Source organism: Lipotes vexillifer, unplaced genomic scaffold, assembly GCF_000442215.2.
Source record: "Lipotes vexillifer unplaced genomic scaffold, Lipotes_vexillifer_v1.1 scaffold302, whole genome shotgun sequence".
Classification (NCBI taxonomy): Eukaryota; Metazoa; Chordata; class Mammalia; order Artiodactyla; family Lipotidae; genus Lipotes; species Lipotes vexillifer.
This window is the reverse complement of record NW_006798913.1, coordinates 1,594,752-1,620,377: the sequence shown is the minus strand read 5'-3', so window position 1 is coordinate 1,620,377 and position 25,626 is coordinate 1,594,752. Positions and strand designations below refer to the sequence as shown.

Sequence of the window (25,626 nt, the reverse complement as noted above, 5' to 3'; positions counted from 1 at the left end):
TAACAATTTGCTGTAGGATCTAACTGGCTATATATTGTGTCTCTCAAGTACTGCTCTAAATGTTTAGTAATAATGTGCAGTGAAGTAAGGCACTGGGGAGAAAGAAGTAAAAGTGGTTGTTCTGCTTGCCAGGAAGAGAAATGAGGATGACAGAAAAGGAAGCATGTGACACATCTGAATTCCTTTTCAATGTGATAACTCAGCCCCTAGGTCAGGGTTCAGCAAGCTGCTGCCCCTCTGCCTGCCTCCTGTTTCTGTACAGCCTGTAAGCTAAAAATGTTTTTTATAGTTTTAAATAGTTGAAAAAAAACAATATAAGAATAGCATATCATGATATGTGAAAACCGTATAAAATTCAAGTTTCAGTGTCCACAGGTAAAGTTTTATTGGAGCACATCCACACTGCTGTGTTTACAGATTGCCTGTGTGCTTTCATGGTGCAAGGGCAGAGCTGAGTAGCTGTGACAGAGACTACACGGGGTAGCCCGCTCAGTGCAGCACAAACCACAGTGATGCCATTGTAATAATTTGACATTGTTTTAGTGTCGTGCATATCGTCATACCATTGTATGACACTGCATTTTATTTTTTTACTACCACTGTATGCCAATCATGCCAAAGCAGGAAAAGAAAGAGAAAATTTGACTTAGTGCTTTTAAAGCAGAGTGGCGTGTGGATTATTTTGTTACCAAACTAGATGGCAAAGCATTGTGTTTATTATACACTAACACTATAGCTGTGCTTAAAAATATATATATATATCACATTACCAAACTCAGCATTCATCCAACTCACAGGACAAGTCACAACAATTAGAAAATTTTAAATGAAATATCACAGCAGAGTTTCTTCACAAAAATGAGTCTGTAACCAAAATAAGTTTCTGGGTGGTTTGTTTGTTAGCCAATTAAGGAAAGCCATTTACCAATAGTGAGTTAATTAAATCGTGTTTTATTGCAGTAGCTTAAAGCATGTGCCTAGAAAAAAATAAACTTACTTAAGACTATTTGCCTTTCAGCAAAAACAGTTATTCAAAGGAATGAGGACATCAGGAGCAACATAATTAAAACACTCGGCAAATGACTGAGTTTTTCTTGGCTCTTGACAAATCAACAGGTGTTACTGATATTGCTCAGTTCTTATTTATTTGAGGAGTAATTGCTGATTAATTTAGAGTGACTCACAAATTAGCCATTATAAATAGTCTGTGAAACAACTGTGGGAGAGAATATTTCCAAAGAAGTTGAGAAAACGCTAATTCAGTACAACCTGGGTGGAATCTGCTAAGACATGATACAACTGATGGTGGTTAAAAATGTGTGTGGAGGGGGCTTCCCTGGTGGCGCAGTGCTTGAGAGTCCGCCTGCCGATGCAGGAGACGCGGGTTCGTGCCCCGTTTCGGGAAGATCCCACATGCCGCGGAGCGGCTGGGCCCGTGAGCCATGGCCACTGAGCCTGCGCGTCCGGAGCCTGTGCTCCGCAAATGGGAGAGGCCACAGCAGTGAGAGGCCCGCATAACGCAAGAAAAAAAAAAAAAAAAAAAAAAAATGTGTGTGGAGGGCTTCCCTGGTGGCGCAGTGGTTGAGAGTCCGCCTGCGGATGCAGGGGACACGGGTTCGTGCCCCGTTTCGGGAAGATTCCACATGCCGCGGAGCGGCTGGGCCCGTGAGCCATGGCCGCTGAGCCTGCGCGTCCGGAGCCTGTGCTCCGCAACGGGAGAGGCCACAACAGTGAGAGGCCCACGTACCACAAAAAAAAAAAAAAAATGTGTGTGGAGCAGGAGAAATGTTTGTTGGAAAATTTTACAAAACTTGTGAAAATGTAAGGTCCTTAAAGCCTACAGTTAGTCATTTTATTATTCATCAGAAGGTACTTTGAAGAAAATATTTGAACCTATTATGTGTTTTTAAATAGTTGTATTGAAATATTGTTCACATGCAATTCACCCATTTGAAGTACATATTTCAATGGTTTTTTGTTTTTTTGTTTGTTTGTTTGTTTATTCACAGGGTTTGTGCAACAAACACCACAATCCAATTTTTAAAAAACTTTTTTGTCCCCATTGAAAGAAACCCATTAGCAGGCATTCCTCCCCCAATCCCCCAATCTCTCACTCCTAAGAAACCACTAATCTGTTTTCTGTCTCTATAAATTTGACGATTCTTGAGATTTCACATAAATGGAATCATACAATGTGTGATCTTTGGGGACTGATGTCTTACAATTAGCGTAAAGTTCCCAAGGCTCATTTATGTTGTGGCATGTATCAGAACTTCTTTTCTTCTTATTGCTGAATCATATTTCACTGTAGGGATGCACCACATTTTATTTATCTATTCATGAGTTGATAGACATTTGTTTTTTTCCACTTTTTAGCTATTATGGCTAATACTGCTATGAAGGTTTGTGTACAAGTTTTTGTATGGATTATGCTTTCACTTCTCTTGGGTATATACGTAGGAATGAAACTGATGTGTCATATGATGACATAATATTTAACTTTTAGAGCTGCCAGACTTTTCCAAAATGCCTGCCCTGTTTTACAATCCCACCAGCAAGATATAGGGTTCCAATTTCTCCACATCTTTACCAAAACTTTTTGTTTTCTGTCTTTTTTTGTTTTTGTTGTTTTATTGTTTTTGTTTCTTGCGGTACACGGGCCTCTCACTGCTGTGGCCTCTCCCGTTGCGGAGCACAGGCTCTGGATGCGTAGGCCCAGCGGCCATGGCTCACGAGCCCAGCCGCTCCGCGGCATGTGGGATCCTCGCGGACCGGGGCACGAACCCGCGTTCCCTGCATTGACAGGTGGACTCTCAACCACTGCGCCACCAGGGAAGCCCATGTCTCTTTTGATTATAGTCATCTTAGTGCATATGAAGAGGCCTGTCACTGTAGTTTTTATGGGCATTTATGTAGCAATTAATGATACTAAGCCTCTTTTCCTGTGCTTATTTGCTATTTATATATCTTCTTTGAAGTGATGTCTGTTTAAATCCTTTGTCCATTTAAAAAACTGGAGCATGTCTTTTTATTATTGTGTTGTAAGAGTTCTTTATATATCTTGTATTCATGTCCCTTGTGAGATCTATTTTCATATATTTCCTTCCACTGTGTAAGTTGTCTTTACTTTCTTGATGGTATCATTTGTGAAAATAGCGTTTTTGTTGTCATATCTATGAAATCATTGCCTAACCCAAGGTCACAAAATTCATAAAATCTCATAATGGGTCAGCATTGGCAAGTGAGCATTTGCCATTAATTCTGATGGTAGGGAACACTTTGAACCCTAATTAAACAAGATATTTTTTAAAATTCCAGTCTCATTTGTAGGCCTGTCTGACAAAAAGTTATATTCAATTATTATTAGTATAGTTTCAATTTTATGAATAAAAATTTTGTGAAGATTTATTTTCTTCTTGCTTATAAGTACCTACATAATATCCTTGATTTTGCCCCTTGGCCTGCAAAGCCTAAAATATGTACTATCTGACGCTTCACAGAAAATGTGTGTTGACCTTGCTCTGAGTAAACAGACGAATGATATTTGCTACAAGTGGAGTTTTTGTCTATGGAATGCTCTTAACTGTGTATCCCTGATTTAAAATTGCCTATGGCAAACATACCTAGGATCTATGGATTTATAAGTCCCTAGAGAAGGTCATGCAAGCTGTACAACTCTGAGGTATAAAATGGAGAAGTGTCACGACTTAAACACACCCACTGTGTGAGGTGACCCCCAAACCTCAGTTAGAGGCCTCACCTCTTATTCTAGAAGGAAGAACCTACAAAGCCAGGATGTCCTAGACCTCCCCATTCTTCCTGTGCCTTTTGATTGCTTGTATCTTTGAAATTATTAATAAAGCTTGATACTAAGTAAGATCTCTGATATTTGTGAGTTAGATATTACAGTCCAGTCCCATGTGTTAGCTGAAGCACTATTCACGTATTTGAAAACATAAAGTAAGTTTTCAAAAAGTCACAACAAGCAATCTTGGAAAGACTAAATATAATTTTATGCTTGGAGTAGAGAATAATGAATTTCTCTTAAAATAGGTAAAAGAACCATATTTTCTAAAAGGACTACTTGGTGTAATTTGGTAAATAGTATAGTTACCTTCTACTCAACAATCCACATATTTGTCAAACTCCCTTTAAGCTAGTCTCTTCTGTAACGTTTTATTATTTATAATTAAATATCTTTTCATGAAAACAAACCAACATATGCAAGTAATAAGAATGCTACAGGGACTTCCCTCGTGGTCTCGTGGCTAAGACTCCATGCTCCCAATGCAGCGGGCCTGGGTTCAATCCCTGGTCAGGGAACTAGATCCCACATGCCACAATGAAGATCCCGCACGCACCAAGGAAGATCCTGCGTGCTGCAACTAAGACCCGGCACAGGCAGATAAATAAATATTAAAAAAAAAAAAAAAAAGATGCTATGACCAAAAGTGTTGAATCATCCATACACAGCAAAAGCTAGATTTGATCATTTCAAAACTATTAAACCTAAAAACTATCATCTGTTTTATCAGGTTTTGAAAAAATGATTCTACCTTAAAATTTTAATGAAATGCATTTAATGAAATGCCTTTGAGATTTTTTTGCATTCTTTATGGTGCTACTCTTAAGTTTACACCAAAGAAAATCTTCCATCTCAAAACTTTAGAGTTTTCAGAAAAAGAACAGAACAAATTTCTAGGCCATTCTTACTGATCTCCCTTGGAATATTTTGGGTCCTGATGAGATCTGCTATTATTATTTTTAAAGATTTATTTATTATTTTCATTTATTTAATTTATCTTTGGCTGCATTGGCTCTTAGTTGCGGCACGCAGGATCTTCAATGAGGCCTGAGGGATCTCCGTTGAGGTGTGCGGGCTCTTCGTTGAGGCACGTGGGCTTCTCTCTAGTTGTGGCGACCAGGTTTTCTCTTCTCTAGTTGTGGTGCACAGGCTCCAGGGCTCGTGGGCTCTGTAGTTTGTGGCACACAGGCTCTCTAGTTGAGGTGTATGAGCTCAGTAGTTGCGGTACACGGGCTTAGTTGCCCCGCGGCATGTGGGATCTTAGTTCCCTGACCAGGGATCGAACCCGCATCCCCTGCATTGGAAGGCGGATTCTTTACCACTGGACCACCAGGGAAGTCCCTAGATCTGCTATTATTAATGTCTTTTTCCTAAAGTTATATAACTTCAGTCCTCAAATCATTTGCATAATTTTACAAGGTTTCTACTTTGTTTTTTAGACTCCTCATAACTGATTGACAAGAAAAAACTTGAAAAGATGGAAAAAATTTATACTATTTGATTTTATAAATGACAACTTCCTGTATCCCACGTTCTGGAAACATGATATCCTCATGATTTTAAACCAAGTGAAAGTGTGTCCTAAATTAGCCAGTGGGAGAAAGAATGACAGGAAGTATTGAGTAAAATAATTTACTTGAGTGGCTAGTCCCTTTATGAAACATACAGTTGTAAACATATTATGGATCCTTTTGTTTGTTTTTCATTTTAAGGAAAAACATTAACTTTTGGACTACGTCCAGAGTAGCACCATCTCATGGGCATTCCCTCCTCCTACAATTTCAGAAAACCTTTGGTAACTAACTAAGAAAATGCAGAAGATCTTGCAAACAGAGGAAATTACCAATACCCAAGCTCTTAGAAAAGGAAAGAGGAAAAGGACGGAGACGATGGACTCAGAGAATGCGAACAGTGACCTGGATAGAGGGCAGGTTGGTGTGCTGTTGTGGTACTTTCTTCCCTTGCTCTGCCATAATTCCATAATTCCTTTCACAATTTATTAGTGCATTTCCCCCTCTTGTATTGATAGATTCTTCCCTTTAATTCTTTATTCAACTGAAGGAATAAAATTTCATGTTCTCTTTTTAATGTTAAACAAGTTGAATTAGAAACATATTCACAAGCCATTTTACCAGCTTCTATTGAAGTGTGGCCAATTATATATTGTCCAAATTTTCCTTGATATCCTGGGACATTAAAGATCAGCAAACTGTCAGAAAATATTTTTTTCCTCCCAAAACCACTGGAGAAATTGGAACACCTCTTCTAAAATTTACTGCTGTTTTTTTTTTTGACTCCAGTTTGCAGCCCATCCTCATCACAGGTTTGGCCAGGGCCCCTTTCTTATTTGTATTTATTCATTTATTCCTTTTTGATCTGAATTCCCCACTCCCATTCTCCTCTTACACTTTGGACAAACTATCCACCTCTTTATCCTTTATTTTTTATTTGTGTGTCTTTGTAATACATGGAGTGCTTATGTGCATGTATTTTCATTTAATTTTTAAAATACATACTGTACATTCTCATGGTTTAGAATATATTTTACTCTCCTGGGATAGTGTCTGGAGGCACTGAGAACGGTCCAGCATCTGGCATGCCGCACATCCTAGGCTGCCCCACAACACGGCCTCTGACAAAACGAGGCTGTCCCGAACCCCTGGCAATAGAATTGTTTACTCTTAAACCCAGAAGGTTGGGAAAGCACCCAAATCTGCGTGTGGAATGTGCCCAGGCTGACTTTGAGAAGTTGTTGCTGTGAGACCTAAAGTTCTTATGAGGTTTCCTGAAACGAAACAACATGTCAGCTGGGCCCATGGTGGGTCCATGTCTGCTAAGCATGTCCGTGACCGGTCCCATATGCTTTCCTACAGAGGGGCAGAAAATCCTTGTGAAAGTGTTGAAGGCACAAGTACAGAGTCAGAAAGCTAAATTTAAAATGAAGTTTTGAGTAATAAAAAAATCAAAAGCCTAAAAATTATATATCTGTATATCTACATAGCGTGTGTGTGAAAAGTCTCCCACACAGCTGTCCCCACCCGCCCTGTTCCTGACTCCTGGCCCCCTACCACATGTAACCATATTTATGGCTTTCTTGTTTATCCTCCCAGTGTATCTTTCTTCAAATAAAGCAAATATGAATATAGATATTCTTACCCCCTCTTTTGCACAAAAAGTAACTTACTAGATAGGCTGCTTTGTACTTTGCTTTTTTACTTAATGTATTCTGACAATCTTTCCATTAGTATATAAAGAATTTTCTCTTTTGTACATCATCACCCACTGTCCCCTAGCATGGATATGGCTTGTTTCCAATCTTTTTCTGTTTACAAATCACGCTGCACTGTACAACCTTATGGCTCCATCATTTCACACATCATTTAGTAGTATTATTGGTATCATAATATATAGCTCAATCTTTTTGATTTTTCAATCAGCACTGTTTTTAACATCTATATTGCTATTATATATGATACGTTGTGTCTAACAAAGCATAGCATCATTTTACTTATCCTTTCCTCCAATGATGAAAACCTAGATTTCCTCCAGCATCTTGGTACTACAAACAATGACAAAATAAATGTCCGCATACATGTCCATTTAAGAAACAGCGTGAGAATGTCTCTGGAATAAACACTTAGAAGGGTGAGTAATGGCTTTCATATGACAATGAAATTGCTTTCCAGAATGTCCACATCAGTCCACATGCCCAGCAGCAGTGCATAAGGGATTCCATGTTGTGCTTCCCTGCCAACACTTAGCATTTATGTCCTTATTTCATATATTTGCAATTGATGGGAGAAAATGATAACTTGTTTCCATTTGCTGGTGCAGGTTTTGAAGGGGGAGGGTTGTCCAGTGGTTCCTTGAGGGCAAAATAGTCACCTGCTCTAGCAGGCCAGTAGTATGGTTTCTTTTGCAATTTTTGTTTCTCAAAAACTTAATAGCTTTCCAGACTCTTTCTTTCGGTTTGGTTTCATTGCAAGTAACTACAGCCAGAGATCTTATTTGGTCATAAATAAGCCTGAAACCTCTCCTCTTTTATTACAGCTGCTCAGCCTCTTTTCTCTCCAACTTTTGGCAGTGACTTAATTGCCATATGAAACAAAAAGCTTGAGGATAATGCACTGAAGCTGAGGCTTACCGTTGGGATGGATTTCAGTGTCTGGCAGAGAACACTTAAAGAGAAGCTCTTGAGAAAGCCTTGAGTTCACAGGCTTTTTTTCTTATCTCTTACAATTTAGATGTAGACGTCATTCATTTTTTTCAAACGTTGAAGATTTAACATTACTGGACTCAGTTTAAATTGCATGCTACATTCTAAATGCAGACGGAAGGAGAAAGCCTTCCATTTCTGCAAACTAGCTAGCACTGACAAGATATCACTGATACACACAGACATTCTTTTTCCAGTCTCAATAAGCACATGGTGTGCCTTCCAAGGCATTGCAGGTGACGGTTTTACCAAATATGTCATCACCAAGGTCTAACAAGAGTCAAGAATCTTCCAGCATGTTATACCTTTGCTCTTTTTAACCATAACCTGACCTCTAAGTAATTCAAACATATGTCAAGTTTTGGGTATCCGGCTTCTAGGTACCAAAATCTGCATTAGTTAAGATGCATGTTGCAAAGGCTGTAACAAAGACCCAAATATCACAGTGGTGTATAAAGATGGAAGTTTATTTCCCTTTCACATAATAGCAAGAGCAGTCCTGGTTGCTGTAGCAGTGCCAAAATGTTGAGGATCCCTCTTATCTTGTTCATTTACCTTCCTGAACACACAGCCTCTGTCTCTGGGTCAAGGTGACTACTCCAGCTCCCACCTGCATGCCTTCCTCTCTGCCAACAAAAATAGAATTCAGGCAGGAGAAGGCCAGCCCATTCCTCCTAAGGTCATGACCCAGTAGTGGTACACATTGTTTCTACTCCTATTTGATTGGCGGAAGCTTAGTCACATAGCCACACTGAGCTGTCCGGGAGTCTGGGAAATGTAATCTAGCTGACACGTATCTGCTGAGCTAAAAACCTATTACTGTAGAAGAATGGGAGAACAAATACTTGGTGATAGCCAGCGATCTCTGCCACTGTTCATTTCTCTATTGAGTTTTTATAGTTTCTGTTGGGTTTCTTAGTCTATTCTGGTGGGTTCCTGTTCTATTCTTATTGATTGGCGCATATACCATATCTACTGTAGAAATTAGTTTCATGTGGTTTTAGATTTTGCAAATATCTTATCCCAATCTATTGTCTATTAACTTTGTCTTCCAATGATGCTTATAAACGGATTTATGCTTGATTTCATTTCTCTCTTGTGGGAAATTGCTGCAAGAACTAGACCATATATTCTATTTTTTCCCAATTACTCTGCATAGAACTATGATCTCAATAGGCATCCTTCAGTTTTTTAAAATAAATATTTCATTTCTATTTAACCAAATGCACGTTTTTTATTAAAGATTTATATATCTAGCATGAGTACTTTAGCTACTTGCCAACATAGAACAATAGTAATTTTCATTACCATTATATATATTATATATGTTACTCACACGTGGAATAATGAAATATGTATACATACATAGATTTGTATACTTGTAAAATAAGGAGTGAGGTTGAATGTATACATTACTGATCATACAAAAATATAATTGTATTTTCTATAACTGATCTCATCTGGCTTTCAATTCCCCATCCCTGCTAGATAAGAAAAGGCAGGGTGGAAAGCTTGAACTTGTCCATTGACAGTGAATTACAGAGTGTTCTTTTTTTTTTTATTATTTTAATTTTATTTTTGGCTGCGTTGGGTCTTCGTTGCTGCATACGGGCTTATCTCTGGTTGCTGGGAGAGGGGGCTACTCTTCGTTGCAGCGTGCGGGCTTCTCATGGCGGTGGCTTCTCTTGTTGCAGAGCACAGGCTAGGCGCACGGGCTTCAGTAGCTGTCGCTCGCGGGCTCTAGAGCGCAGGCTCAGTAGTTGTAGCGCAGGGACTTAGTTTCTCTGCGGCATGTGGGATCTTCCCAGACCAGGGCTCGAACCCGTGTATCCTGCATTGGCAGGAGGATTCTTAACCACTGGGCCACCGGGGAAGCCCAGTTAGAGTGTTCTGGTGTTTAAAATCCCTTTGAGGTATTGGTATAGTTTCAGTCACTTCAGGGTTTAAGTCTCAACGGAGACTAGATTCTCACTTTCCTCCACTTCCTGTTTTTTTCCTGGGAAGTGTTTCAAGTTTTGAGGAGTCTTACATATCATCCAGCGTCTGGGGAGGGACTGCTGGTCTTCTGCCCAGGCTCTAAGTCTTCTGCCTGTTTCCTTAGTGTCCAGTACTGTTACTGCTGAGGCACAGCATTCCCTCCAGCTCCCAGGGAGTTCTGTTGGCACCATCTGCTGATGTTTGCTGTGCTGGGATCCGCTGCCATCTTCTGTAAGGTTCTGGCACCCTGTAGCCTCTCTGTTCACCAGTTCCCCCAGCACATACCCAGTTCCTGACCGGGACACAGGGATCCTCTGGATTCTCATGCTTTGCATGAGCTCTGGGGAGTCTGGACACTGTCTCTGGTCCATTTGTTCAGACACCAATTTTGTCCATTTCTGATCCGTGGCCCAGAAGGCGCCGTGTTGCTCTGATGTTGCTGGACATGGGGCCCCTTTAGGGCATTTATGATGTGCTGAGAAGCACGGAGCCGGCCCTGCTGCCCTGGGACTGCCCCTCATTCATCTGGATGTTTCTATCATCTACCCTGACCCCGGTGATCCACCTCTCTTCCCCACAAAGGTCGGGGCAGGAAGAGCAGACACTGGAATCTGACTTTCTGTCCTTCCTGCTCCTCAGCCTGGCCCCAGGAGGTCTCTTCGCTTCCTATAGCTGTAGCCCAGGAGACAGCTCAGAGGAACTGCTCTGAAGACGTAGGGGAAAAGACAGTATATATATGAATTTTGTCTGGGAGATACATGTAGTCAAGCATACATGTTGGTAAAAGATTACTGCTAGTCACAAAGAACAGATATCTCAAGTTAATGACTTTAGTGCTTTTCTTTTTTCTAATTTTATTTTTAAAAATTTTTATTGGAGTATAGCTGATTCACAATGTTGTGTTCTGGTGTACATGTGCCTTTATCTCTTCTAAAGTTTATTTTTTATTTTTATTTTTTTGCGGTACGCGGGCCTCTCACTGTTGTGGCCTCTCCCGTTGCGGAGCAGAGGCTCCGGACGCGCAGGCTCAGCGGCCACGGCTCACGGGCCCAGCCGCTCCGCGGCATGTGGGATCTTCCCAGACCGGGGCACGAACCCGTGTCCCCCCTGCATCGGCAGGCGGACTCTCAACCACTGCGCCACCAGGGAAGCTCCTGATTCGTGTGCGTGAAACTTTGATGTCCTCTTTTATTCTGAGTTCCCCTGTGTAGTGGAGGACCAAGCTGAGGCTAGATCACTCGCAAGGGCCCAGCTCCCCTCCTGGAAGAGCAGGAGCCTGTAGGTCTAATTAAGTCCCAGCAGCATCCGGAACACAGGATAAACCACGAGAGCTGCCTTGATGCTTTTGTTGTGCCTGCCTTGTATTTTAGAGAGACCCATATTCGGGAAATGCCTTTCTGCCCGGTGAGAGCTCCAGTGAGGATGAAGAGCCTCTAGCAGAATTGTCGAAGGAGGAATTGTGCACAAAAATAAGAGGCCTGAAACAAAAACTAACAAACATCCGGAAAGAAAACAGCCGCCTTCGACAGTCTTTGGTCATGCTTCAAGGTAAACTTAGAGAAAATTGACATTTTTAGATGAAAGGAAAAATACTTGATGAGGGAAAGTGTTGAAATCAGCTGTCAAGAATGAAAAAATCAGTACCTTAGAGAAAAAAAATCAAAAACCACATTTTAAGAAAATCTATGATTACATAATTTAATACGGATGTACTCTATTGAAGCCTCTAGTTTATTGATTAAAAATTTTTAGATTATTCCTACAAAATACCAAATGTCATATTCATTTAATACTGTCCAACAAATATTTATTGAGTGTTTAATATAGGCTTAGAGAGAAAAGATCAGTAAGACAACAAATATGTCAAGGTGTTCATGATGTACTTATCTCATTCTCCTCTGCTAAGGAAAGCACTAGAAAATGGGGCCTGTTGTGATCTCTTATAGACTTACTGGAATTAAAGATTCCACATATTAAATTTCAGGTTTGGGGTTGGGAGCAGTGGTTTGGAAAATAATCACATTCCACTGAAAACATAAAGGGGAAAGACAGGCCCAAGAAAATTAAAAACAACCTGGAATAATGCCTTTTTGCAGAATCCTATATTGTGTTTAAGTGTTTATTTTTAAAAAATTGTGTTTTCCACTTGTAGTTAGGCATCATGCACTATTTTGTACAGCTGAATATTTGGCAATATATCCTATGTGGGGCAGCATTCTGTTATAAAACAGTAAATACACAGAGTATTTTAAAAATAAATCCCTCTGGCTTCTGTGTACAAAATGAGTACAAGGGGCACAGAAAGGAGAGTAGGGGAGAACCACTTTTGAAAGGTATTACAGTCATTGGACTAACAGGATGGCAGCCTTGCCTAGGGCAATGGCTGTGGAAATAAAGAAGACAATTCCACAATATTTGGGGAGGCAGAAATGGTAGGAGATAGAACATTGTGGTGAACTAGATTGACAGAGTAATGGCTCAGATGAGTTCCTAAAGATATTGATTAAATTGAAGGCTTCCTAGTTAAGTAGAAACAGGCACACATGAATGGAAATAAGATGTTTATTCCACCAACAAGCCATCCTCTCCTTATTTTTTACGCTTTAAATATTGCATCTTTATAACTGATGGTTTTTCCTGGTGAGGTTTTTGCAATTTTCGAAGAACAGATTGTTCTTATTTTTATATCATCTGTTTCAGAACGTAGAGTAAGATGAAAAGCTAGTTGATAAAGTTAGCATACATTGCTGGTTCAAGTATTGATCTTGAAGTCACCGACTTTGGTTTGAATCCCAACCCTGCTTACTAGCTGTAAGCCTTGGCCCTGTCACTGTCCTGCCCTCAGCCCCAGGTTCACTTTCCTCATCTACACAGTGGAGCCAATCTCTCATGTCCTTCTTGTCAAGATGATTAAATTAGATAATTGGAAGAAATGCTTTACCAGGGCCTGATACATGATAGGTGCTCAGTAATCATCGTTATTGATTCTGTCTCTGTTTTTATTAACACCAGAACTTGACACATGGACCCCCCAAAAGAAAATTAGATGCATTTTTTTCATAAATTTAGATGAGAAAATTCTAAATGCAAGAGGAGCAAATCAGTTTCAATGGTATATGAAGGGGACTTCTCTGACAGTTCAGTGGTTAAGACTCCATGCTTCCAGTTAAGGGTATGCGGGTTCCATCCCTGGTCGGGAACTAAGATCCCACATGCCACGCGGCACAGACAAAAAATAAAATTAAAAAAATAGTATATGAAAAGAATCATCACTATGAACAGTTTCTCTCTGTCCCTCACTCTGGAGTTGCTGTTTCATTTTTTCCTCGCTCTGCCAGCTTCCCACACCTTCCATATCCTCGCTCTCAGCTGATGCCTTTGCTTCACGGAGAACTTGGAGGATGTGAAAAGACTGTCAGCTCCCTGCACCTGTGCTTGTATTAACCTCCACTTCCTCCCCTGTCACCCATGAGTGACCTGTCCTCTTGTCCAGCCAAAGGCAGTATGTCCATCTATGCGTCCTCTTTCTGCTAATCAAGGACAGAGCTCCAGAGATCCTCCCCGCTCTAACGTATCATCCCATTAGCATCAGACATACAATTATTTCTCCCATTAAAAAAACCAAACAAACCAAAAAAAAAAACTACCTTTCTCAGGCCATTTGCTTTTCTGCCTTCCACCCTGTTTCTCTCCTTCCCTTTGTAGGAAAACTCCTTACATGTTGACCCTATACGCTGTTTTCAATTTTCCCCCTTTTATTCCCTTTGGATCCCACTTCAGTTAGGTCCTTGTCATTCCATTGTAATGTCTCTTCTCATGATCGCCAATGACCTCCATGTATTAGTTTCCTAGGGCTGCAGTGGTAAAGTATCACAAACTGGGTGGCTTAAACAGCAGAATTCCAAAATCAAGGTGTCAGCAGGGCCACGCTTCCTCTGATGGCGCTGGGGAAGGCCTCTCTCTTAGCTTCTGGTTGATCCTTGGCCTGAGGCAGCATTAAAACCAGTCTTCACATGATGACCTCACTGTGTGCTTGTCTGTCTTTGTGTCCAGACTTCCCTCTTTTTATAAGGATGTCAGTCATTTTGGATTAAGGCCCACTCTAATGACCTCATTTTAACTTGATTACATCTATAAAGACCCTATTTCCAAATAAGGTCACATTCTAAGGTCCTGGGGGTTAGACTTCAACATCTCTTTTTGGGGGGACACAATTCAGCCCATAACATTTCATATTGCTAACCCCGAAGGTCATTTCTCAAGGATCACATTAAGTGCCCTGTTACATCTGACACCTTGGCTACCTCTCCTTCCTTGGCTTCTAGGGCACCACATTCCTCCTCCACTGCTGAGCTTTCCATCTCAGTTTATAGGGCTGCCTCATTTCATCATCTTATCCTCTAAATATTTGATGATGCCCCAGGCTCTGTCCTTGGACTTCTTTCTTTTTCTATCTGCTTTCACTCCATAGGGGATCATATCCAATTCTATGGTGTTAAATCCATCAAAAACTATGACTTGTCTCCAACCTGGACTTCTCCCTTTAGTTCCAGAGTCATGGGCTAACTGTGTATTGACAAGACTGGCAGGCATCTTAGACAAACACCACCACCCATGACCACATTCCCACCCTTCCCCTGCCACCTGCTCCTCTCTTTCTTCCTCGCCTTGGTTAATGCTAACTTCATTGTTCCAGTTTCTCAACTCAAAAACCCCGATGCTGTCTTGTATTTCTGTATTTCTTTTACACCCTACACTCAGTCCATTGGCAAATCCTACTGGCTTCACCTTCAAATATCTCTGGAATACAGTCCTTTGTACCACCCCCACTACAGCCACTCTGGTCCAAACCACCAGCATCTCTCACCCAGGTTATCATGGTGGCTTCCTCACTGGTGTTGCCACTTCTGCTCATGCTACTGTGCAGTCCACTCTCAACACAGCAGCAAGAACATCCTGCTAAATGTAGGCCAGCTCACGTCACTCCTCTCTGCAGACCCTTCCAGTGCACATCTATCTCACATGGGGTAAAACTGAAGCCGGTTTTATGATTCTGAGTCCTTACATGATCCGACCACCTCCCCTCCATATACCTTTCTGGCCTTGTTTTCTACTCTCTCCCCATCCTTCTCTGTGATCCAGCCACACCGGACCACTTGCTTTCCCTCCAAAGACATCAGACGTGACCTGACGTCGGCATCTCTGTACTGGCTGTTCCCTTGGCCTGGGATGTTCTTTCCCCAGATATCCACATAGTTTTCACCCTACGTACTTCAAATCTTCACTGTAAATTCATCTTTGCCCTGACCTCCTCCCTCCATCTAAACTTTCAACCTCTCTCCCCCTGCAACGTTTTTTTATCCCTTCCTGTTTTGTTTCCTCTTTGGCACTTAAAAGTCTACATACTCTGTTCTGTATTTAATATTGTCTGCCCCCCTGCATGCACACACACTGGAATGTACCCTTAGAAACCAAAGTAAAGTTGGCTATTGGTTAGACTTCAAGCAACAGGAAGAGTCAGGAACTGCCAACTGCCACTGCAGTATTCATGCATACATTTCTTCTTTCAGTCAATATTTACAAGGTCCTCTATATGTCAGGCACTGCTCTAAGTACCTAGGAAAACCCGGTGAACAAAACAAAGATCGCCACTCTCACAGAGCTCACATTCCAGTGAGGCAAGCAGTCAAAATCACAAAAAATAACAATTAAGTAAAATTAAGTAAATTATACAATATGTTAGCTAGTGATAAATGCTATGGAAAAAATAGGAGAGGTAAAGGAAGATGGGGATTTGAGGGGGAGGGTGTGTTTTACAGTTTAAAATAACATGGCCATAGTAGGCCTCCTTGTGAAGCTACAGTTGGGAACTAGGAAGATGTCAGAAAGTTGACATTTAATGTATAATCCAAATAAGGAAGGGGTCTGAGAGAAGAGTGCAGAGTGGTTAGTTAACTTGTGCTCAGCAATATTCCTCTTTGAACTAAGAATCAGAGCTGTTTATCTGTCTATAAAGCCTGCTAACTAAGAAAAATAGCAGAATGTATATGCCATTCTAGACATTCAGAATGACAGACGTGTGTGTGCTCTACGTGCATGTGTTAAACATTTGAAATATATCTTGTGGACCACAACTGACCAGCACAATAAGATATAAAAGGGAAAAAGTGGTATGTCTATTGTACAAAAGGGTATTAAATTATCACTATTTGTAAAGAATGAATGTATACCCAGGGAAAACAATGCCTCAGCCGAAAACTCCACTCTATTAACTAATAAGATTTCAGTAAAGAAGGAAAAATCAATTAAGTTTTTCCCAGGTGCACTTAAATATAGTAGAAAGCTGTCAAAGTTTCAGAAATAGCCAAGGTAAAACCAGTGAATCACTGAAGTAGTAATTAGTAAAAGTTTATTGTGTGCACATCAAAAAGATACCACCAAAAGCAAAAAGGCTTATCTAAGCCATAACAGTGTGAAATTTCAGAACACCAGGAAGGGAAAATCTAGAAGCTTTCAGAGAGAACAAGCAATGTTATCCGCTAAGGAATGGGAGTCAGATGACATCGGACTTTTGACCAGCAACACTGGAAGCTCTAAGATAATTGAGCAATGCCTTTAAAATTCTAAAGGGAAATGATTTAAACCTAGACTTCTATACCCAGTGAAACCATCAACCAAGTGTGAGGGCAGAATAATAATATTTTCATACTTATGAAGTCTCAATGTACTTCCTGTGCTTTCTTTTTCAAAAGCTAAGGGAGGGTGCGCTCCTTCAAAATGAGAGAGTAAATCTAGAAAGCCAATCAGAAAACAGGTAGTCCAGTACAGGAGAGGGACAGGACATAGCCACAGAATAATAGTGAGGGGACACTCCAGGGTGACAGGTCCACAGTAGCCTGGAAGCAGCTGGTCTAGAGGTGGACAGGTACAGGGGTTACAGGAGAGAGATCACTGAGAAAAAACATGAAATTGATAGATGACATGATGTCATCTACCAAACATACTGCAAGGAGATTTTACACCTCTGGTAGGAAGTTTTGAGATGTTTAAGTCAGAGAAACAGTTAAATAATAATAATAATAAGCAAGCTTTTAAAAATGAGATCATTTTAACTCTAGGAAAAAAGTCATGTTTTAAAGGAAAGGAATTGAGAATTACATCACTATAATAATGTAAGCACAGTATTTATTGAAGTAGCAGTTGTGTTACAACTGTCCTGGGATGATGGAGAGAAGGAGTGTGTATGTGTTTGCACATGTGGGTACCACGTGTGTGTGTTTCTGTGTGGCTGGGGGAGGAGTTGAAAGAGGGCTGCCTTGTCATGTCACGTAGTTGAAAGTCAATAAATAATTATATGAATCTGAAAAAATAAAAGAATAGTTGTATACGCTTATTATTATTTAAGACTATGAAGGTAACTACCAGAGAAACAGGTAAGTGGATCAGAAGTTCTCCCTCTAGGAGTAGTAGGTAATCCAGGGTGGTGAGCGGTAGGGCAGAGGACTGCTATTTTTCATTATAAGCCTTATTTAAAAGGCTTATTTAAAAAATAATAAATGCCTAGTACATAATAGGTGCCCCAAATCTAATAGCTACCGTTTTTTAAAAAAAAAATCAGTAATTTCCTTATAGATCAGAAATTGCTGGTTTTATTCCTAAAAAAATAATAAAAAAGAATCTACACATTAATTACAAATAACTATAAAATATATACTAGTTACCCTAACAAGAAATGTGTAGGATCTATGATGAAAAATTAAAAAGTCAATGGAGAAATACACAAATCTAAATAGACGTCAAATTCATAGATGAGAAGATGCCAATTCATCCCCAAATAACTCACAGTTTGACTAGAATCCCAATCAAATGCCCATAATTGTTTTGTTTTGATTTTTACTTTTGTGGTGATTTGACAATAATTATATTAAAGTTAACCTGAAAGAATAAATAGGCAAAATCAATTAAGAACATTCTGAAAAAGAATCTGGGGGCATAACTGTCAACATGAAATCATATAAAGTTCTGATAATTAAAAGCAACTTACTAGGATAAGAGCCATCAGGTCGATGGAACAGAACACACATCCCTGGATAATACCTCCCGTACAGGGAAGAAATGTCCTGGAGCCACTGTGGCACAGAGGACAAGAGCATGGGTTTACAGGGGCCAAGCCACTTGGGTTCAAATCCTGGCTCTGCCACCTACTGGCTGTGTAACTGAGTGTGAGATGAATGGAAATGATAAAAGTACTTCCCTGGGTGACATGTAAAGTATTCAGAGCAGAACCTGGTAAGGTGAGTGCCATATAGTGTCTGCTTATCACTGTAGGATGACCAGTGCAGTCACACCGGGCCCTGCTCCTAGGAAGGCCCCACATACTGGTTAAAAATACTGTCACCATATTAAAATTCTGAAGAAGCTTTGAACAAGGAGTCCTGCATTTTCCATTTGCAATGGGCCTGACAATTTACATAGCGAGTCCTGCAAGCCATTTAGGACGAGGATGAATTATTCAACAAATGGTGCTGGGAAAACTGATATTCCAATGTGGTGGGGAGGGGCAGGTTTAAGTTAAGTTCTCATTTCACACCATGTGGCGTACTAAAAACATAACGGTACAGTTTAAATTAAAACCCCATGTTCTGAATTTGAATGAGTACTGGTTTTGACACAGGATGAATTTTTATCTTTAAAAATTAATAATATGTATATTCTAATACTGTTCACCAAAGAGGCCTAGAAACAAGAACCCAATAGCAAAGAGCACTCCCAGCACTTGGGTGTGGCCTTGAAATACCATTTCCCACTAAAGGGATCTGGGGTTCCCTGGAGAAATGGCTGATTCCAGAACTTGCACAGGAAATGGACAAGATTTGTCAGGAGTCTCAAACAGGAAATATAGATGAAAATCTTGTCCTAACAGAAAGCAAGGAGGTCAGCAAAGACCATGTGGACGTGTCAGCTGGAAGAGGTTCCCACTGGCTAAAGATCATTATTATTGGAGCATCAATAATAATGATCAGGGCAACTGGTTATCATGTATATTTACATGCATGACTTCATTCAAAAGAGAAAAAACTTAATGGTCATCTGAAAGAACCAACTCATTATTTTGAAAACTGGCAAATACAGACTGAAAAATCAAGCATTTATCCTGCCATTATTATATGAAATGAACTTCAGGGTAGCCAAATAGTTGATGAGAGAAAGTTTCCCTTGGTAGAATTCTAGCTAAATGAAGAATTAGGATATCACCATTTTGCAATCCCTGTTGAATCTAGGCAGTGATCATCAGTGACCACTAATATCGCAACAAAAGGTAACCATGCATTCAATGCCACCTGCTGGAAGTTAAAACACTGATCAAGCCTTTAGATCTAACTACAGGGAAGAATATGTTAAACACCCCCTTAGGGGTGAAATCAGCAAAATCCAGACTGTGGGAAACCCTGCAGGACCCAGTTTCTTCAACTAATAAACTGCAAGGAAAAAACTAGGAGATGAAAAGGAAACCTATAGTTTGTAAAAGAGACGGCGACTAATTGTAATGTATGGACTTTATTTGGATTCTGATTCAAATAAGCTAAAAACAAGAACAAAAACGAGACAATCAGAGAAATTTGAACACTTGCTAGTTTGGTTTTTTTTTTAATGATATTCGAGAACTATTGCTAAGTATTTCTGGTTGTGACAATGGTGTTATGGTTATATATATATATATATATAAAACCATATATTATATATATATATATTTAAATTTCTTACCTTTGGAGATATACAAGGAAATATTTACAGATAAAATGAAATGATGCCTGTGATTTGCTTGAAGTAATTTTGGAGGTGGGAAGAAAGTGGGTGGGGATACAGGTGGAACAAGATTGGCCATGAGTTGGAAACTAGGGCATGGGGTACATGGGAGTTTACTATTTTGTGTGTGTGTTTAAATTTTTACATTAAAAGTTAGAAAAAATTATATCCAGGGAGAAAAAAAACTTACTTGTGAAAAGATGTTTAAACTGTATGAAATATATGAGTGAATATTTAACTGATCTGAATGACTTGCTAAGCATAAAGTAAATGAATGAACTAAGGAAAAGAACTAAGGAAAAGACTGCTACTTTTTTTATAACATCTTTATTGGAGTATAATTGCTTTACAATGGTGTGTTAGTTTCCGCTTTATAACAAAGTGAATCAGCTATACATATACATATATCCCCCTATCTCTTCCCTCTTGCATCTCCCTCTCTCCCACCCTCCCTATCCCACCCCTCTAGGTGGTCACAAAGCACTGACCTGATCTCCCTGTGCTATGCAGCTGCTTCCCACTAGTTATCGGTTTTACGTTTGGTAGTGTATATATTTCCATGCCACTTTCTTTGTCCCAGCTTACCCTTCTCCCTCCCCGTGTCCTCAAGTCCATTCTCTAGTAGGTCTGTGTCTTTATTCCCATCCTGCCCTTAGGTTCTTCATGACCAGTTTTGTTTTTAGATTCCATATATATGCGTTAGCATACAGTATTTGTTTTTCTCTTTCTGACTTACTTCACTCTGTATGACAGACTTTAGGTCCATCCACCTCACTACCAATAACTCAATTTCGTTTCTTTTTATGGCTGAGTAATATTCCATTGTATATATGTGCCACATCTTCTTTATCCATTCATCTGTCGATGGACACTTAGGTTGCTTCCATAAGACTGCTACTTTTAATTAAGTAAAAACTAAAAATATGTGTGTGCTTTTTTAAAAATTTTATTTTATTTATTTATTTTATACAGCAGGTTGTTATTAGTTATCTGTTTTGTAAGTGTGTACATTTAAAACATACTAAAATTAAAATACTCTAAGAAAAATAATTGCAACTTATGACAAATTAAAGGTTAAAGTGCTTAAGATATAAGGGAATTAATAACAATAGCTAATACATTGAGTTTATAATGCACTAGGCATTCCTATAAGCACTTTACAAAAACCATCTAAGCGATCATAAAATAAAAAAAGTACTAACATTCTTTGGTCTAATAGGTATCTCATAGAATAAGTTCAAATAACCAATAAACAAATAAATATGTATTCAACTTCACAATAATCAAATAATTGCAATAATTACAATTTAAATAATTGTACTAAAATTTTAACCTATCAAAATAGTGAATATTGTTGTTAATAATGAACACCTCTTGTTGATGGTGCAGTGATGTGGCTGACTTCTTACCTTGCTAGTGGGCATTTAAGTTGGAAGACTCTTTTTGGAGAGCCATTCAGTGACACTGAGTCTTGGAAACATTTATACCTCTGAGCCTACTGTTATGCTTTCAGGAATTTATAGCATTGACACAATCAGAGATGCATATAAAGATGTGTATGGTAGGTGGTTCATAAGAGTTTTGTCTGTAATCAAGAAAAATTGGAAGCAACCTAAATTCCAAAAAGAAAAAAAGGAGCATTTGAATAAATTAGAGGACATCAACACCTTGAGATATTAGGGAATCCTTAAAGTTGTGTGTTCAAGTGGAAAACAACCCATCAGCAGGTGAATGGGTACTTTAATTGTGGAGTATCCATGTAATGAAATATCACTCAGCAACAAAAAAGAATATATATATATATACCTGAATCACTTTGCTATACACCTGAAACATGTAAATCAACTATACTTCAATAAAAAATAAAAATATTCATCCTCCTGAAAAAAGAATGACTGACACAAGAACATGAATGAATCTCAAAACATTATGCAGAACAACAACAACAAAAAAGTCAGACCAAAAAAAGGAGAATATACTGTTTGTATCCGTTTCCAGGGAATTCTAGAACAGGTAAAACGTGTCTCTGACTAAAGAAGTCACATTAATGGTTGCCCCTGAGGTGAGTCCAGGGGTTGATTTGGAAGGAACATAAGGCAAATTTCTGGGTGGGCAGAAATGTTCTATATCTCAAACATATTAGTGTGAGCTAATTGGGTATATCCTTTTGTCAAACTCATCCCCCTCTACCTACTTAAATTCTGCTCAGACTTCACATAAGATCTTGACTTTGATTCTAAGCAAATTAGACCTCAAAAGATCATATTTTCCAAGATTTAATAAACTAGGTAAAATATTCAATTTATGGTCTTAATTGGAAAAAAGAACCATGATACAATGCTATGCATATAGCATTGTCCTAATTATGTAAAAGAAAATACATGAATATAGATAGAGATATACAAAGACAGAAATGGCAAGAAGGATATATTCCAATGAACATGTATAACTTTCATTATTAGAAAAAACAGTGAATATTCTTTAAACCCCACTTTAATGCAGAATTCCCTTTTTCTCTTTACATTCCAGCTTTGGCCTTCTTTCAGTTCCTCAAATACAGAACTTATGTTTCCTATGCTTCTGATGACCTCCTCATTCCCTCCGGCTATTTAATTCCTGCTCAGCCTTCAGGTTTCAGATCAATCTTGACCTCCTAAGAGAAGCCCTCTGTGGCCCTTCCCTCTCTAGGCTGTTTGCCTCTCCTCTGTGACCTTAACAACTGTGATTTTTTTATTTATTTGCATGCACCTTGAGTTAGCCAAACCGCAAGGTTAAGGGCACAGTCCTCTAGATTGCCAAGTCTTCTAAGACTTCTGATACTGACTGCAAGTTTAGGGGTTTTCCAAAACCACCCTCAGGTCCAGTAATTTGCCAGAGAAATTTAATTCACCAAAACCTATTATATTCGTGGTTACATTTATTACAGGGAAAGAATACAAATCAGAACCAGGAAAAGTTGGAAGAGACACATAGGGCAGAGTCTGGTTAGTTTCCAAGTGAGGAACTTCTGTCCTCAGGATACATTACCTACTAGTCTTTATGTGTTACAACAAAATGCACAGAGGATTGTCCACCCAGGAAGCTCTCTGAGCTTGGGTGTCCAAAGTTTTTACTGAGGGTTCATTACATGAGCATGATTGATTCACTGATTGATTGCCCACATGGTCTTTCTGGCTTTCTGGCTATGGCCAGCTTCTACCCTAAGATTATTGGGTGTGACTGTCCCCACCCTGAGAAACTCCCTAGCATAAACATAAATCAGGTGTGTTCTAATGGGCTCACCATGAATAACAAAGACACTCCTGCTATCGCTCGGGAAATTCAAGGGTTGAGAGGTTACTTCCCAGGAACTGGGGGGTGGTGGGTGGTGGTTAGGACAGGTGGCCAGACCTTCTTTGAGCAGGCCAAATTTTTACACACAGCATGGTTAGGTAAACAATACTCCCCACCCCCTCCCAGTTCCAAGAGTCTAGGATCACATCTGGTTTTGCTCCCAGTCTCATCCCTGGCACCTAACAGAGTGGTGGGCAAATGTTGAGAGTTGGCATGACATAGAAGTTTATAGCATGGAATTGGCAGAGTCTGAATTTGAATGTTGGCTCTTCTTTTCACTGAGTTGACCCTGATGGGTTATTTAACCTCTCGTTGCCTAACTGTCCTCATCTGTAAATTGCGGGTAATGATAATACCTATCTCAGAGAGTTGCAATGAGGAGTAAACAAATGAACATCAGTAAAGTTCCCAGAATAGTGCCTGGCACAGAGTAGAAGCTAGATAAATGTTTAATATTATTAAGTGCTCAATAAATAATTGCTGATTGAACAACTATCTGGCACATGAGAGGTGCTTAGCAAATATTAATTGAAAAAAATATAAAATAAGATTTTCTTCCTTATCAGATTTTTAAATTTTTCTATTAACATAGTACTAAATGTATTGATTTGGACATGTCATCAATATGTCTGATTTTCAGGTCTCCAATCAGCTATTATTCCAAAGATTATATAGCTCAATAATATGCTTAGAAAAGTACAAAAAAGTTTCAGAGTCTTTTCACCTCTCCAGCAGGCATTACCCCCAACCATAGAGTGAGGAGTTGAATTACACAGGGTTCAAGGTGTCTTCCAACTCCAACAAAATGTTATTTGTCCTTAGGAAAGAAACTAGATATAACAAGAGAAGACCATTTAACATGGAGGCATGAAAGCTTTGAATGTGTAAGTTTCCATTTAAAAAAAGGAACAAAGAGAACATTCAGTTGATTACCAAAATCCATCTTTAATATGTGAACACATAGATTTGAACTATGGCCATGAATTTTTACTAATTTGATGGCCTTTAACACCCTGGCAAATCACGCACTAAGGCCATAGAAAATTTATTTCCATCTGTGAGAAACGGTTTATCTTGTCATTTAAACTGGCCTGATGGAAGGTGATAGAATCTGTAATGTCTCCTTAAACACCTTCAAATAACATCATTAGCAATTAGAAAAATAATCAAGTCTTAAAAACATTATGTTAGGGCTTCCCTGGTGGCGCAGTGGTTGAGAGTCCGCCTGCCGATGCAGGGGACACAGGTTCGTGCCCCGGTCCGGGAAGATCCCACATGCCGCGGAGCGGCTGGGCCCGTGAGCCATGGCCGCTGAGCCTGAGCGTCCGGAGCCTGTGCTTCGCAACGGCAGAGGCCACAACAATGAAAGGCCCGCGTACCGCAAAAAAAAAAAAAGTAAATATGTTCCAACCATTCTTCTTACCATGTTTATTTTCCAAAGATAGCAAGTGTTAACAGTTTGGTCTACATACTTCTATGCATATACACATCATAGAAAATATGTATCTATGCTGCTATGACAAGTATTTGTAAAGTACTACTTTTTCTTGCCATTTTAGTTTTACCACAGGCTGTCACCCAGTTTGAAGAATTGGTTGGTATGGCGGAGACCCTGCTCAAGGGTGGAGGAACCCTGTCCACGTCTGCGTCCACCCTCTGGAGAGCAACAAATAACTCCTCACCAGATTCATTTGCCTCCACATGTGGTAATTCTAATTCTAATTCCAGTTCACCAATTTCCTTGAAAGCTGAGGAAGAGCATCACGCGGATGAGAAACAGGTCAGCTGGAAGACCATCCCATCTTTCTCTGGGATACAGTTACATACAAAATTAAAATTACTGTACAACATAATCACTGTCTTATCAGATCACTTTATGTAACTTTAGGTCAATCATAATATTCCGACTACGTAAAACAGTCTTTTACAATAAATCTAATACTTGTGAAATGAATATCCAGTTCAGAAAATTAAAGTCAAATGGTGGACAACGATGAAGTTATTAAACTAGGAAATTCTTAAACCAGTGACAGAAGAACAACTATGCATTAAAGGTTATAAAACTGTATCATTGAGACAAGGTGAATTTTAGGCTGTACATGCTGGCATACTTTCCCGACTTCTCTTAATCAAGAAATAGAAGCTAAAAATACAAGTTTTGTTAGAGTCGGCCCGGGAAATTATGCCTTCAAGAGCAATAATTAAATGCTCACTATCTAACATTCAGAATATTTGAATCTTAGTGTACCGGTTTCCTTTGCTGTGTAACAGATTCCCACAAACTTAGTGATTTATAATAATACAAACTTACCACCGCAGAGTTCTGTAGGTCAGAAATGTGGTAAAATCAAGGTGTTGGCAGGTACTCTCCTTTTTGGAGGCTCTGGAGAAGAATCTGTTTCCTGTCCATGGGGGTTGTTGCAGAACTCAGTGTCTTATGGTTCTAGAGCCAAATTCCCTGTTTTCTGTTTTCTTGTCGACTATAAGC

At 39.5% G+C, this 25,626-nt stretch overlaps 1 protein-coding gene across 1 annotated transcript in view; it reads left to right on the top strand.

Annotated features, from left to right (window-relative positions):
• Positions 1-5,616: 5,616 nt before the first annotated feature.
• BEND6 (BEN domain containing 6) overlaps positions 5,617-25,626 on the top strand; it is a 32,162-nt gene continuing 12,152 nt past the window's right edge. Inside the window, exons 1-3 of the mRNA XM_007471188.1 lie at positions 5,617-5,736; positions 11,369-11,546; positions 24,698-24,918. Coding sequence (XP_007471250.1) covers positions 5,617-5,736; positions 11,369-11,546; positions 24,698-24,918 — 519 coding nt within the window. The remainder of the gene's footprint in view (positions 5,737-11,368; positions 11,547-24,697; positions 24,919-25,626) is intronic.